This window comes from Orcinus orca, chromosome 17, assembly GCF_937001465.1.
Source record: "Orcinus orca chromosome 17, mOrcOrc1.1, whole genome shotgun sequence".
Classification (NCBI taxonomy): Eukaryota; Metazoa; Chordata; class Mammalia; order Artiodactyla; family Delphinidae; genus Orcinus; species Orcinus orca.
The window spans coordinates 36,447,824-36,463,569 of NC_064575.1; the positions used below are offsets into that span (position 1 = coordinate 36,447,824).

Here is a 15,746-nt window from a genome sequence, read left to right on the forward strand (position 1 = left end):
TTAAAAAGTGTTTGGACTACTGACTTTTGATTTCTTCTAAGGCAAGTGTATAGGTAATTTTTATTCCCTGATTAGGAGAAAAATGGTGGAAGAGGGCAGGGTTAAGAATTAAGATTTCAAGAGCGTGAGAGGTAGATGGCCAACCAGAGTTCCTAAGTTTCAGTGCGTGTAACTGTTGCCGCCGCTTAAGCCTGCCAAAGCAGTGGTATGGCTGCTGCCCTCGTATTTGCTACCTCTAGAAACATTCTTGCCAGTAGTGGCAGCAGCGGGACTCAATTACCCCCTTTTCTCACTCTCTCCAGAAGCTCCAGATGGCGTCTTCTGTGGGCAACGTGGCCGACAGCACAGAACCAACGAAACGTATGCTTTCCTTCCAAGGGTTAGCTGAGTTGGTACATCGAGAGTATCAGGCAGGAGATTTTGAGGCAGCTGAGAGACACTGCATGCAGCTGTGGAGACAAGAGCCAGACAATACTGGAGTACTTTTATTACTTTCATCTCTACACTTCCAGTGTCGAAGGCTGGACAGATCTGCCCACTTTAGTACTCTGGCAATTAAACAGAACCCTCTTCTGGCAGAAGCCTATTCGAATTTGGGGAATGTGTACAAGGAAAGAGGGCAGTTGCAGGAGGCAATTGAGCATTACCGGCATGCATTGCATCTCAAACCAGATTTCATCGATGGTTATATTAACCTGGCAGCCGCTTTGGTAGCAGCAGGCGACATGGAAGGGGCAGTACAAGCTTACGTCTCTGCTCTTCAGTGCAATCCTGATTTGTACTGTGTTCGCAGTGACCTGGGGAACCTGCTCAAAGCCCTGGGTCGCTTGGAAGGAGCCAAGGCATGTTATTTGAAAGCAATGGAGACGCAACCGAACTTTGCAGTAGCTTGGAGTAATCTTGGCTGTGTTTTCAATGCACAAGGGGAGATTTGGCTTGCCATTCATCACTTTGAAAAGGCTGTCACGCTTGACCCCAATTTTCTGGATGCTTATATCAATTTAGGAAATGTCTTGAAAGAGGCACGGATTTTTGACAGAGCTGTGGCAGCTTACCTTTGTGCCCTAAGCTTGAGCCCAAATCATGCAGTGGTACATGCCAACCTGGCTTGTGTATACTATGAGCAAGGCCTGATGGATCTGGCAGTAGACACCTACAGGCGAGCTATTGAATTGCAACCACATTTCCCTGATGCTTACTGCAACCTAGCCAACGCTCTGGAAGAGAAGGGCAGTGTTGCCGAAGCAGAAGAGTGTTATAATACAGCTCTGCGGCTGTGTCCCACCCATGCAGACTCTCTGAATAACCTAGCCAATATCAAAGGAGACCAGGGAAACTTTGAAGAGGCAGTTCGCTTGTATTGTAAAGCATTAGAAGTCTTCCCAGAGTTTGCTGTTGCCCATTCAAATTTAGCAAGTGTATTGCAGCAGCAGGGAAAACTGCAGGAAGCTCTGATGCATTATAAGGAGGCTGTTCGAATCAGTCCTACCTTTGCTGATGCCTACTGTAACATGGGAGACACTCTAAAGGAGATGCAGGATGTTCAGGGAGCCTTGCAGTGTTATACTCGTGCCATTCAGATTAACCCTGCACTTGCGGATGCCCACAGCAATCTGGCTTCCATTCACAAGTATTCAGGGAATATTCCAGAAGCAATTGCTTCTTATCGCACTGCTCTGAAGCTTGAACCTGATTTTCCTGACGCTTATTGTGATTTGGCTCATTGCCTGCAGATTGTCTGTGATTGGACAGACTATGATGAGCGAATGAAGAAGTTGGTCAGCATTGTGGCTGACCAGCTGGAGAAGAATAGGTTGCCTTCTGTGCAGCCTCATCATAGTATGCTCTATCCTCTTTCTCATGGCTTCAGGAAGGCTATTGCTGAGAGCCATGGGAACCTCTGCTTGGATGAGATCAGTGTCCTTCATAAACCACCGTACGAACATCCAAAAGACTTGAAGCTCAGTGATGGTCGACTGCGTGTAGGATACGTGAGTTCTGACTTCGGGAATCATCCTACTTCTCATCTTATGCAGTCTATTCCAGGCATGCACAATCCTGATAAATTTGAGGTATTCTGTTATGCCCTGAGCCCAGATGATGGCACAAACTTCCGAGCGAAGGTGATGGCAGAAGCCCATCATTTCATTGATCTTTCTCAGATTCCATGCAATGGGAAAGCAGCTGATCGCATCCATCAAGACGGTATACACATCCTTGTAAATATGAATGGTTATACCAGGGGTGCTCGAAATGAACTCTTTGCTCTCAGGCCAGCTCCTATTCAGGCAATGTGGCTGGGCTACCCTGGGACCAGTGGCGTGCTTTTCATGGATTATATCATCACTGATCAGGAAACTTCACCTGCTGAAGTTGCTGAGCAGTATTCTGAGAAACTGGCTTATATGCCCCATACTTTCTTTATTGGTGATCATGCTAATATGTTCCCTCACCTGAAGAAGAAGGCAGTCATCGATTTTAAGTCCAATGGGCACATTTATGACAATCGGGTTGTGCTGAATGGCATCGACCTCAAAGCATTTCTTGATAGTCTCCCAGATGTGCAGATTGTCAAGATGAAATGTCCTGATGGAGGAGACAACGCAGACAGCAGTAATACGGCTCTTAATATGCCTGTCATTCCTATGAATACTATTGCAGAGGCAGTTATTGAAATGATTAACAGAGGACAAATTCAGATAACAATTAATGGATTCAGTCTTAGCAATGGACTGGCAACTACCCAGATCAACATTAAGGCTGCCACTGGAGAGGAGGTTCCCCGTACCATTATTGTAACCACACGTTCTCAGTACGGGTTACCGGAAGATGCCATTGTGTACTGTAACTTCAATCAGTTATATAAAATTGACCCATCTACTTTGCAGATGTGGGCAAATATTCTGAAGCGTGTTCCCAATAGTGTGCTGTGGCTGTTGCGTTTTCCAGCAGTAGGAGAACCTAATATTCAACAGTATGCACAAAATATGGGCCTTCCCCAGAAGCGTATCATTTTTTCACCTGTTGCTCCTAAAGAGGAACATGTTCGGAGAGGCCAGCTGGCTGATGTCTGCTTGGACACTCCACTCTGTAATGGACACACCACAGGGATGGATGTCCTTTGGTCAGGGACACCCGTGGTGACTATGCCAGGAGAGACTCTTGCTTCCCGAGTTGCAGCTTCCCAGCTCACTTGTTTAGGCTGTCTTGAGCTTATTGCTCAAAATAGACAAGAATATGAAGACATAGCTGTGAAACTGGGAACTGATCTAGAATACCTGAAGAAAATTCGTGGCAAAGTCTGGAAGCAGAGAACATCTAGCCCTCTGTTCAACACCAAACAATACACAATGGACCTAGAGCGGCTCTATCTACAGATGTGGGAGCATTACGCAGCTGGCAACAAACCTGATCACATGATTAAGCCTGTTGAAGTCACTGAGTCGGCCTAAATAATGACTGTGTGCACAGGAGAATTACCCTGTACCTGAGCCTCAACCTTCTGGGGGAAAGGGAACTACTTTTTCCTTATCTGTACAATACCATGCTGCAGATGGGTGACAGACAATGATAAGAAATAGCACAGCCAGACTTGCTTCCTGCATGATCATGATCACGATAGGGAGAGACACAAGAGATGGGAAACTGCTGTTCCACAAGGAGTCTCCATAGAATTTTGCAGCAGCCAGGTGTCTGGAAGGTCTGGAAGGTAAGTCTGGAAGGTCTGATCTCCCTTGGTCTTCCATGGGATGGATGGTTAGTGTGGAAGGGAGATAGAGATTGCCCAGCCGTTTTGTGATTATCGTGGATTGATTGAGTCCTCTGAATTAATATTTTTCTTTATATTTTGGGTATTGGAGCTTTTAAAAATGTTTGGTTTCAGGTATTTTTATTCATGTGAAGTGTGTACGATTCTCTTGAGATAAGCTTTTAAGCTAAAATATTCCTTGTTTTAGTTTCTGAACTCGACAGATAAATGGGGACTTTTCTGGTGTAGTCTTTTTATAGGTTTTGTAAACCACTTGAGCCTATATCAGTCATTTTAGTGTCTGACATAATGTTCGGAACCATCAGTGCTTTGTTGGTTTATAGATGATGGCTTAAATTCTTTTCCTGGTCCGTTTCCTACTTCCCTTCCGCCCACTTTAAAAATTCTCCTGTAACTTGGCTAACAAAAAACCAAGTCTGATTCAAAACCTCCCAGAGTGTTTCTCTTAAACGCATCATCTGGTGCCAAATGAAGATTCTTAGGAGTGATTATTAATTCTGAAGGGCACAGTTGTGGTACTGTCACTGATGATAATAATAATGGATTTTTGGCCTAGAGTTTTGACCTATTTCACCAGTGTTTTACCGTTGACTGCCCCTCTATGCTGCTTCCAAAAGTCATAGTGTGTGTTAAGATTTTTACTTTCATTTCTAATGTTTGTTTGTTTGTTTGTTTTAGTGAGTCCTGTTCTACCTTTTTCTTTCAGCAGAAATGAAATCCCAGGTAAGTATAAGTATTCAAATATTTGATCAGTAAGTCACAGTTATCTCCAGTACATTAAATAACTTTCATCAAGAAACATGTTATAGGTAAAAAGCTCTGAAGGACCAGCTATGTATATGATAATTATGTTTCAGACCTTCTAGGGTATTATATATAATAACTTGTCTTCTGGACGTGGTCTTGAAGTCTTTATGGATTCAGTCTCAGTAGTAGCGAACTGCACTGCTACTTGGTTTGGAGTACAAATTAGATTTTAGCCCTCCTGGAGGTTGAGTTTTTGGTATTGAAAACCATAGGAATGAAATTATTGTATTTCAACAAAGGATCGAGGGCTTGAGGCTTAAACAAGGCAACATACGTGTGGGAAGCAGTCAGCCTTGAGGGCAGGTAAGGACATGCCAGGCATGCGGCCGCTGCTCGAAGGGACTGTCCCTACTTGTTCCCCTCCTTGTTCCATTCCATGGGAGATAAATCACCAGAGCCCAGAGATCAGAAAGAATGTAAAATGAGACAAGCAAAGCTGTCTCCCCCCTGCACATGCAGGTTATTTTTGATGCTTCTGGGTTTATGGGTTTCCTCCCAGGGAAGTTAACCTTGAGCCGAGACAGTCTGTAGATAATGTAAACCACCATCTGGCAACCTTCCGATTTCTAGTCTATATAATCTGCAACTGTAGCATAATAAAATTTGCCTTGCAACCATCAGTTGTCTTGGTCCTTCTGACCCCATCCGTCGGTGCTACTTCAGTTCCTTACCCCTTCCCTTCTGACCCTGGGCGGTGAGATCCTCTTTCTCCGGCTGGTCCGCGGCAAGTGGCACTCGAACAGGGACCTGAAGCGTGAAGGCAATTAAAAGAAAAAGAAAGTGCAGGTAAGAGAACCCTTATGCAAAATATGTGTGGCCACCAGTAAAAGTGAAACGAATAGAGGCATAAGGCAATAGTCAGAAGTAAAATAAGATGGGGCAAAAGGGCTCAAAGATGTATGAATTATTTGCTCAGGTTTTACTTTTGATGCTTAGAGCTCGGGGTAATAAAGTTTCTGAACTTTATTGTTGACTGAATTTTTACAGCATATCCATGGTGTATCTCCCTGGTTTCCTGATGGCGGCTCTGTTGACATAGAAATCTGGCAGAAAGTTGGAGAAGATTTAAAAAATTATTACGAGTCTCGAGGGCCTACTCATACTCCTGTTGTTACATATAGTTTGTGGAATCTGATAAAAATATGTTTAGATTCTTCTCATGATAGTGTTGATTTGAATGTAAAGTCAGAAAAACATAAGCCTCTGACAGAAGGAGAGACTGTATTATCAGCTACTGTGTCGCCACTTCCTAAACCGAAAGAGCTAATTAATTTAAATATTTTAGATGAAGAGGAACATTTTGACTTAACAGATGAGGCTTGTAAACATAAAAGAGAGAAATATCCTGAGGATGATTTTCTAATGGCTGTGATAGATAAGTCAGTGAAAAAGCTGCAGGTTAATAAGGACTGTCTTCCTCAAAAATCCACATCTGTAAAAATGCTGAGTCCCTTGCAGCGCGCTGTACAAGGAGCAATAAAACGAGGAGAAGATCCTATTTTCTGTTGTCCCGTCATAGAAAGACCTGATCCTAATAATCCTCAACAAGCTACTAGGGAGCATCAGGCTCTCCCTTTGAAAGTTTTGAAAGATTGAAAATCTGCCTGTGCTCAATATGGGCCCACTGCTCCTTTTACTACTGCTATGGTTGACAGGAGAAGCTCTTCCCCCCGCTGATTGGAAGTCTATTGCACGAGCTTGTTTAAATGGTGGAGATTATTTAATATGGAAGTTTGATTTTTATGAACGGGCTGCTGAACAAGCAGAAAAGAATGCTGCCCATAATATTCCAGTTGATTATCATATGCTGATTGGGGAAGGACAATATCTTTCTTTACAAGATCAATTAACTTATCCCTTTGTTGCTTATCCTCAAATAAATCATTTGGCATTACAAGCCTGGAGGAAATGTCCTTCTACACACAAAACTGAAGATCTTTCAAAACTTAGACAGGGACCTGATGAACCATATGCTGATTTTGTAGATAGGTTGTCACAGGCGGTGGGGAGACTCATTGTGGACGGACTCACTGGTACGATTGTAGTTAAGCAACTTGCTTTTGAAAATGCTAATAATGAGTGTCAGGCTGCGATTCGACCTTGGAGAAAACGGGGAACATTGGAGGATTATATTCACCTTTGTGCAGACATTGGGCCTACTTATATACAGGGTGCTGCTGTGGCTGCAGCATTAACTAAAGTGGGGTTTAAAAACAATCAAAAGAAAACAAAGACTTGTTTTAAATGCGGAAAGGCAGGTCCTTTTGCTAGAGAATGTAGATCTTTTAATTCTAACCCTAGTCCTTCCTTCCCTACTCAAAAACCTCCAGATGGTCAGAAAATCCCTGGTTTATGCCCTAAATGCAATAGGGGAAAACATTGGGCACAAGATTGTTGCTCAGTGGCCCACAAGGATGGGCCACCACTGTCGGGAAACTCTTCCCAGGGCCTTCCCCGGCCCCAACAAATAATAAGCGCAATGTCTGTGTATCCTCCTCAAATTATCAATCAGACATTAACCAAAAACAAAAACATACAATATCCTCGCTCTCCAGAGCAACACCAGGAAGCGCAGGACTGGAGCTCAGTACCTCCGCCCGATATGTATTAACTCCTGAAATGGGTCCTCAGGCCCTCTCTACGGGCATCTGTGGACCTTTACCCAAGGGTTTGATGGGACTATTATTGGGAAGAAGTAGTGTCACCATGAAAGGTTTAACTGTTATGCCAGGAGTCATAGACTCTGACTACGAAGGAGAAATAAAAGTCATGGCACAAACTATTAAAAATATAATAACTGTTTCTCCTGGTGATAAAATTGCACAATTGCTACTTTTGCCCTTTGTACCTCATGGACAAATTTTACAACATCAAAAGAGAGAAACAAAGGCTTTTGGATCGTCTGATGCTGCCTACTGGATTCAGAAGATAGGGAAAGAACGTCCAGAAATGAAATGAACCATTAATGGAAAGGTTTTTTCAGGTTTGTTAGACACTGGAGCTGATGTCTCTGTTATGACGCAGGTACACTGGCCTAAACGTTGGCCCATTAGTCCTACTATTACAGAACTTCACGGAACAGGACAAAGTTCTTCTCCTATGCAAAGTAGTCAGTTTTTTTTATGGCAAGATAGTGAGGGCCATTCAGGATATTTCCAGCCTTATGTTTTGCCTGGGCTGCCTTTAAACCTCTGGGGCCGAGATATATTAAAAGAAATGGGAGTATTACTTTATAGTCCAAACTCTCAAGTCTCTAATATGATGTTGGATCAAGGATTTCTTCCCACAAAAGCGCTGGGAACAAATCAACAAGGAACTGTCTATCCTATTGATGTGAAAATAAAAAATGATAGACAAGGTTTGGGTTTTTCTTAGGGGCCTTGGATTCTCCACTCACTGCTGATCCAATTACTTGGCTGACTGATGACCCTGTATGGGTGGACCGATGGCCCCTCACAAAGGAGAAATGAGAAGCTGCAGAACAATTAGTACTGGAACAATTAGGGCATTTAGAAATTTCCAGTAGTCCTTGGAATACTCCTATTTTTATTATCAAGAAAAAATCTGGAAAATATAGGTTATTACAGGATCTAAGAGCTGTTAATAAAACTATGCTAATAATGGGAGCTCTTCAACCAGGCCTACCCTCTCCAACAGCCATACCACACAATTATCATCTTTTAGTTATAGATTTAAAAGATTGTTTTTTCACTATTCCTTTGTTTCCTGAAGATAGAAAACATTTTGCTTTTAGCTTGCCTGCCTTAAATTTTAAGGAACCCATGAGGAGATTTCAATGGAAAGTATTGCCTCAGGGCATGGCAAATAGTCCTACATTATGCCAAAAATATGTGGCTCAGGCCTTGACTCCTGTGAGAAAAAGGTTTCCATCGTTATATCGCATACATTATATGGATGATATACTTTTAGCCACGGATAATATTTCTTTATTAGAGACTGCTTTTCAATTTTTACAACAGTCCTTACAATCATTTGGCTTGGTCATTGCCTCAAGAAAACTTCAAAGACAATCTCCATTTTTATATTTGGGAAAATATATTGATAACACTACTATTAGGCCTCAAAAACTACAAATTCGAGTTGATAATTTAAAAACATTAAATGCTTTTCAAAAATTACTTGGAGATATTAATTGGCTAAGGCCTGCCTTAAAACTTACTACTGCTCAATTACAGCCTTTGTTTGATATTCTTAAAGGTGACTCAGATCCTTCTTCTTCACGCTCTATGACTCCAGAAGGATTTCAAGCTTTACAAATAGTCAATAGATCTATCAGTTCTACACAATTAACTAGAATTCATACTCACCTTCCAATTTTCTTAATAATTTGTCCAACTCCTCATGTGCCTACTGCCGTCTTATGGCAAACTGTTGGAATTATTGAATAGATTCATATGAAATCTACACTCTCTAAAGTTATTAACCCTTATTATGAACTTATTAGTAATTTAATAATGCAAGGTAGAACTAGATGCTTACAACCTATAAGTATAGAACCTTCTCAAATTATTATCCCTGATTCAGTTAGTCAACAAAATTGGCTTTTTCAACATAGTAATGAATGGGGTCTTGCTCTTGCAGGATTTTCAGGTACCTTGGAATGCCATTACCCTGCTGATAAATTGATCCAATTCAGCAAACTTAACTCATATCTTTCCTTCTATAATTAGGCAACAGCCTGTCCCTCATGTACCTTTGGTTTTTACGGACGGTTCTTCTTCAGGAGTGGCTACTGTAATCATTGACGATGGAACAAACCTCGTTAAAGAAACTTCCTTGACTTCAGCTCAACGTGTTGAACTGTATGCTGTCATTATGTCTTTTAAACATTTGCCTTCTATATCTTTTAATTTGTTTTCTGATAGTAAATATCTTATTAGCTTGTGATTTCTTCTGGAGACTGCGAGCATAGGACATACTAATGACCCTGAATTATCATCCTCTTTTCGTTTGCTTCAACAGCTTATTCGTTCCCATGATGGTCCTGTTGCAGGTCTGTATATCCGTGCTCATTCTAACTTGCCTGGTCCATTGACTAAACTTAATGCGACTGCAGATGTTTTAACTCGATCTAAACGTGATCTTTATCCTGTACATTTTCCTCCCAAGAATAGAGTTGAAGTTACTCCTCCTCCTCAATCTCTTTTCCCTAAAGCAGGACATGTCCCAATTTACCGTACTCCTCCTTTCCGTTCGTCATGCTGTCAAGAATGGCTAATATACTGCATTCATTATCTCCATACTCTTGATACTCATGGTCCATGTCCTGGACACCCTCATATTATGGTAAGTTATGATCAAACTGCTTCACAAGCAGCACAGCAGTTGCACGCTTTACACCGTCAGTCAGCGGCTACATTACACACACAATTTTCCCTTACTCGTGAAGCCGCCCCACAAATTGTTAAGCAGTGCCCACAATGCTTACCTCACCTTCCTGTTCCACATTATGTTGTTAATCCTCGTGGATTATTACCTAGACATTTATGGCAAATGGATGTTACTCATATCCCGTCTTTTGGGAAATTACAGTTTGTTCATGTCACTATCGATACTTATTCTGGTTTCCTCTGTGCTACAGCACAGACCGGAGAAGCGACTAAACATGTTATCACTCATTTATTACACTGTTTTGCTTTCATGAACCTTCCCAAAATTATTAAAACAGATAATGGGCCCGCTGCTTTTGCAACATTTTGTAATTCATTACAAAATTACCCATATTACAGGCATTCCATATAACCCTCAAGGACAAGGTATTATAGAACGTGCAAATAGATCTTTAAAGCTAACTATTGAAAAAATAAAAAGGGGGGAATTGTATAGAACAACGCCACATAACATTATAAATGATGCTCTGTTTATTTTAAATGTTCTCACTGTTGACAAATTTGGCTGCTCTGCAGGGGGAAGGTTGGTGGCTGAGCCAAGATTGGCCTCTCAATCTCCGGAGGTCCTCTGGAAAGATCCGTTAACCAGCACTTGGCGTGGTCCTGATCCTGTGTTGATTTGGGGACGTGGTCACGTGTGTATCTTTCCCAGATCAGCGCCTGGACCTCGCTGGCTTCCTGAGCGCTTAGTCAAGCAAATAGATGGCTCGCCACAGCTCACCTAGTTCAGAAGATGAAGAAGCTCTGCACCTCTCCTGAAAATTTGACAGTGTTGATTCAGAAAAAGAAGAAGAAGAGGAGACCACTTGCCAGGACGACTCAAAGGAGTGATGTTCCAACTTGGGGACAAATTAAACAACTGGTTTCATGAGCTCAAGAGTCAGTGAAACAACAGAATAATCCTGTTACACCTGTAACTTTATTGTTGGCTATGTTGGCAACCATTTCATGTGTTCCCTCTGTTAATGCAGCAACTTACTGGGCCTATGTACCTGATCCTCCACTATTACAACCCATATCTTGGTCTGAAGCAGAGTTTCCTGTATTTTACAATGATAAATGTTTATGGGCCTCTTATTGGGAATATAAAACAAATCAATATGTCTGTAAATTATACTAACTGGCTTAGTACCCATCCTGTCTGTCTTAGCCCACTGAATCTGGAAACTGGACGTGTAAAGGCTATTAGTTATGAGCATACAGATGTTTATGAGGGAACGGATCAATCAATTAGTTTGTCAGGCTCTCCAGGCATCCTTCGTTTTACAGGAACCAACATTACTCTTACATGCCACGCTACCAGCCGATGAGAGGATCTTAAGGATACCATCATTTGGTATAAAATGGGCAAGCTATTGATATTAGAGGTCAAATCTCATACGCCTCACCACTTAGGGATTCCGCTATTACTATAGCCAAGGTTACAGGTGAAGATTCAGGAAATTATTTCTGTATGAAGCGTTTACTTGGAGGACAAGGGATACTTATAGCTGAACATAAGGTTACTATGCTTAACAGAAAATCAAAAAATCAATTTCCTCCCCTTATGACCGTTAACTTTCCTGGATCCAATTTTGAACATTGCAATGCATCTTGGAATAATAACCAAATATGCTGTACTATAGATTATACCAAGGTGTCAATTCTTATCTCTTCTTTTCCCATCATAGATAGGTTTATCACATTTCAAAAGAACTGGGATATATGGAAACTAGCTCTAACTTATTCCAATACACCTGTTATAACTTGTGTTGCTCCTCCATATACACGTTTGTGTGGTTCTATTAACATTGGTAATTCTTCCAAAGGAGCATATAATATTAGCTGTGTTAATTGTATTTTTAGCAGTTGTATGTTCCCTTCTGCAGGAACGCAATCTGTGCTTATACTAAAGCAACCCATGTATGTTATGGTGCCTGTACATCTGAGAGAACCTTGGTAAGAAGATACTGGAGTACAGGCATGGATGGAACTCTCTAAAGCCTTGCAGAGAAGGAGACGTTTTCTTGGGTGGCTAATAGTAAGCTTACTTGCCTCAGCTGCTGTGTCTGCTACTGTGGCTACTGCCGGTCTTGCTCTTTCAAAGAGTATTCATCATGCTCACTTTGCTAATCAGTTATCTCAACATAGCAGTCTTGCTTTATCTTTACAAAGTCACATATATTTACGGATTAATAACAAGTTAGATGAATTTAAAAACGCAATTTTGGGGATTGGAGATCAGATGGCAGCATTAAAATTGAGGATGCGTCTAGCTTGTCATGCAAAGTATACATGGATGTGTGTTACTCCTTAAAAGTACAGTGACTGTATTTGGGAATGGGAAAAAGTAAAAATGCATCTGCTGAGTGTTTGGTCAGATAATAATATTAGTCTTGATCTTAAGAAATTAAATGCTGAAATTCAGGATATACAAAATACACATCTTGATGATGTTTCGCCAGAAGATGTAATTCAAACTTTACTGGATCATTTAAAGTGGTTAAACCCTCAGTCTTGGATTACTGGAAGGTTGTCAGGATTTATTACCCTGGCCATAATTTGCCTATTATTGATAATAATCTTCTCATGTCTGTTTCGTATCCTCATGCAACAGTATACTACTCTCGGCACTAAACTTCATGGAATTATTTTGCAGCAAAAGTTAAAAAATAAAAATGGGGGACCTGTGGGAAGCAGTCAGCCTTGAGAGCAGGTAAGGACATGCTAGGCATGCGGCCGCTGCTCGAAGGGACTGTCCCTACTTGTTCCCCTCCTTGTTCCTTTCCATGGGAGATAAATCACCAGGGCCCAGAGATCAGAAAGAATGTAAAATGAGACAAGCAAAGCTGTCTCCCCCCTGCACATGCAGGTTATTTTTGATGCTTCTGGGTTTATGGGTTTCCTCCCAGGGAAGTTAACCTTGAGCCGAGACAGTCTGTAGATAATGTAAACCACCATCTGGCAACCTTCCTTTTTCTAGTCTAGATAATCTGCAACTGTAGCGCAATAAAATTTGCCTTGCAGCCATCAGTTGTCTTCGTCCTTCTGACCCCATTCGTCGGTGCCACTTCAGTTCCTTACCCCTTCCCTTCTGACCCTGGGCGGTGAGATCCTCTTTCTCCGGCTGGTCCGCGGCACACATGAATATATGTTTTTGTCTTGCTGTACTGCACCTGTGCTGTCTAGTAACAGATATTTTGTCTGCTAGTAGTGTTCTAGATTATGTCTTTCCAAAGCGCTGAGGCAGTGCACCTATTCTGTAGTTGCAGCTGATGCCTGAATGTAGCCTAGCTGACAAATTATTGATTAATAAGGACTTGAATTTCTCAAAGATTTGTACTGTTAACCAAAATCTGAGCAAGGAGTCTCAAATGTAATTCTTAGCCAGAATTACATGTTAATGAACTATTTAACAGTGTAAATCAAGGAACATCAGTGTAAGGATTTCTTTTAATTTATTTTTTACCTGCTTGAAATATCAGTTAAAGTTTGCCAGCTTGGTTGCAGATGAACGGATGTTTGAAGTTCACCAAACTACTTAATGTGGGGTAGGATAATAGACTTCCAGCGCCCTCAAGGCTGTGACCTTGCAGCCATTTTACATAGCACATCCTCCTCCTATAGGGATGAACCTTTCCCTGGCCCGAAAAGTAGCAGCTCTGTTGAAGCTTTGCTTATTGTAACAGGCTTTTGTTTCCAGGTTACATGTCTGTGGAAGACTTAATTCTGAATAGAGATATAGATATTACTGGAAACTAATTGTTTTTTCTATTATACTCTGATTTATCAAAAAAGTAAAACATTTAAACTGTGCTACAGAAATTCAGAAGTTGTCTTGCAATCTTTAAACAATAAATGAATGAGTTGCCCTTAAAAAAAAAAAAGGATTAAGCAGTTAAGCTGTTGGTCCCACATCAGACAAATTTTCCTATACCTTCCGTCAATATTGTTAACAGAGACTGTTATTTTATTAATCCTAAGATCCCGTGATTCTTTCTTTCATGTTTCAGGGCACAGCAGGTGAGAGTGTGGATTTGTTAAGCTGGGTGGGTTTATCCTTCTTTTATGCGTTCATTCAATTTTATGTTCATTTACTTATTGTACACACATGGTAATAGAAGCTGCTAAAGCAATCATTGCTATTCTGCAAAACAACAAGGCACAGAAGCAGATGTCTTATTTCTGAGATTTCTCCCCCCAGGATTATTATGATTAAAGATCCTTTCCCCCCACTCTCTGGAGAGGACAAGGGGCTGCTCGCCGGAGGTTTTTTAATGACTTGGGGAAAGGCTCAAATATCCCCCCATTATGGTAATCCACCCCAGGGGCAAACCACACAAGAATATTATGAATTTATTTTATTTTTCTATCCTTGCAAAGGTAATACTCAGCTCATTAGAATATGAAAACTATACTGTCAAATTTCAGAATTACATGGATGAAGAAAATCACCAAAGTGGCATCATATCACGTGTGTTATAGTTGTATTTACTATATTGACTATATTAACTATGTTGTGTTAACAATATATTGTATAACTATATATTGAAAGGCAAAATGCTGTAACTTATTTCAGAAAAAATAATTATGTTGGCAAACCCCAAATTGTACACTGTAGACAGGTCCTAGGAAAAGAAGATTTAATTCATAGTGGACAAGAGGTTAGCTTCTGTTTTCAGCCATGTGCTATTTCAAGAATTAAACGTCATGAATAATACAGGATATAAGAGGAATAGTCTAAAGACGGAAAAGCACATTTTGATTAGGAAAGAGAATTTAAGGCTTAAGTCTTTTTTTTTTAAGGAAAACTGCCTTATTACTATGAGATAAGAAAATTGTTTCCTTCTTTTCTTCCTTGCTTTCTTCTTTTTCTTTTTTTTAACCTTTTTAATTTTGGATATTTGACCTCTAAGCTGAGATGACTGAAAATGCCTCCTCTGGGCATCAACCTTTTTGAAAGACTTTTTCCCCCTCCCTAAGGGCTATTTGTCTCTTGGAGGCAATGCCTGCATTACTCACCAAGAGGCAAGCATTTGTCCTTGCACTAAATGCTGACATCTCCTGATAAGAGGGAAGCTGCAAAGTAGAAGAATTGAAGGTCAATATGTTGATAGTGGTCTCAAGAGCATTGATGTACATTTGTGTATTGGGGAAGGGGAGAGAAGCTTGAGAGTGGGCCAGTGGGGAGGGGTAAATATTTTGTGATGCTGTCTACCTATGGGCTTATAAAGTTTACAGCTGCATTAGGAGGACAAGCATTACCATTAGCATGAAAAGTAGGGCAGACCTCAGTTGCAAAAGCTTCTAGCCATACACATAGGGCAATACGTAAACGATACACCTTATTGCATTCACCCATTCACCCTCCCCTGTTCATGCTAATTGGAAATTTCAGTCCATTTCAGAGAAGTAACACAACTATCGATCATTTTCCCTGGCACGAATCTTCCTAGAGCTCACGCACTAGCCCATGTGTCTTAGATTTACTATCTGCTCACTAGCTGGATTGAAGCCAAGAGGTGGTTCCCAAAGTTGCTGCACATTAGAATCACCTGGGGAACTCTGAGACCTCCCTGTGCCCAGGCTCCTCCCTAGACCTACTGAATCAAAATCTCTGGGGCTGGGACCCAGACACCAATGTTTTTCTTAAAAGCTCTTTAGGTCATTCAAATGAGCAGCAAAGCTTGAGAAGCAGCCCAATAACGGGAACAAACTTACTTCACACAGATAAAGTGGGGCAGTTCATATGTTAAAAGAACATGAATATATGTCCATGC

At 41.1% G+C, this 15,746-nt stretch overlaps 1 protein-coding gene across 3 annotated transcripts; it reads left to right on the plus strand.

The window, feature by feature from the left end:
* Nucleotides 1-304: 304 nt before the first annotated feature.
* LOC125961795 (UDP-N-acetylglucosamine--peptide N-acetylglucosaminyltransferase 110 kDa subunit-like) lies at nucleotides 305-11,646 on the plus strand. 3 transcript variants are annotated; one of them, XM_049700815.1, is made up of 3 exons: nucleotides 305-3,709; nucleotides 4,448-9,883; nucleotides 10,504-11,646. In XM_049700815.1, the coding sequence occupies exon 1, from the start codon at nucleotides 312-314 to the stop codon at nucleotides 3,450-3,452; it is 3,141 nt and encodes a 1,046-aa protein (XP_049556772.1). In that variant the 5' UTR covers nucleotides 305-311; the 3' UTR covers nucleotides 3,453-3,709; nucleotides 4,448-9,883; nucleotides 10,504-11,646. The 3 variants fall into 3 exon arrangements, with proteins under 3 accessions (XP_049556772.1, XP_049556771.1, XP_049556770.1); XM_049700814.1 differs by having other exon boundaries at nucleotides 4,448-5,362; nucleotides 9,268-11,646; XM_049700813.1 differs by having other exon boundaries at nucleotides 4,448-11,646.
* Nucleotides 11,647-15,746: the final 4,100 nt, after the last annotated feature.

What these genes read in the sequence shown, in the direction of transcription:
- LOC125961795 (XM_049700813.1), top strand. Translation starts at nt 312, where the DNA reads ATGGCGTCTTCTGTGGGCAACGTGGCCGACAGCACAGAACCAACGAAA.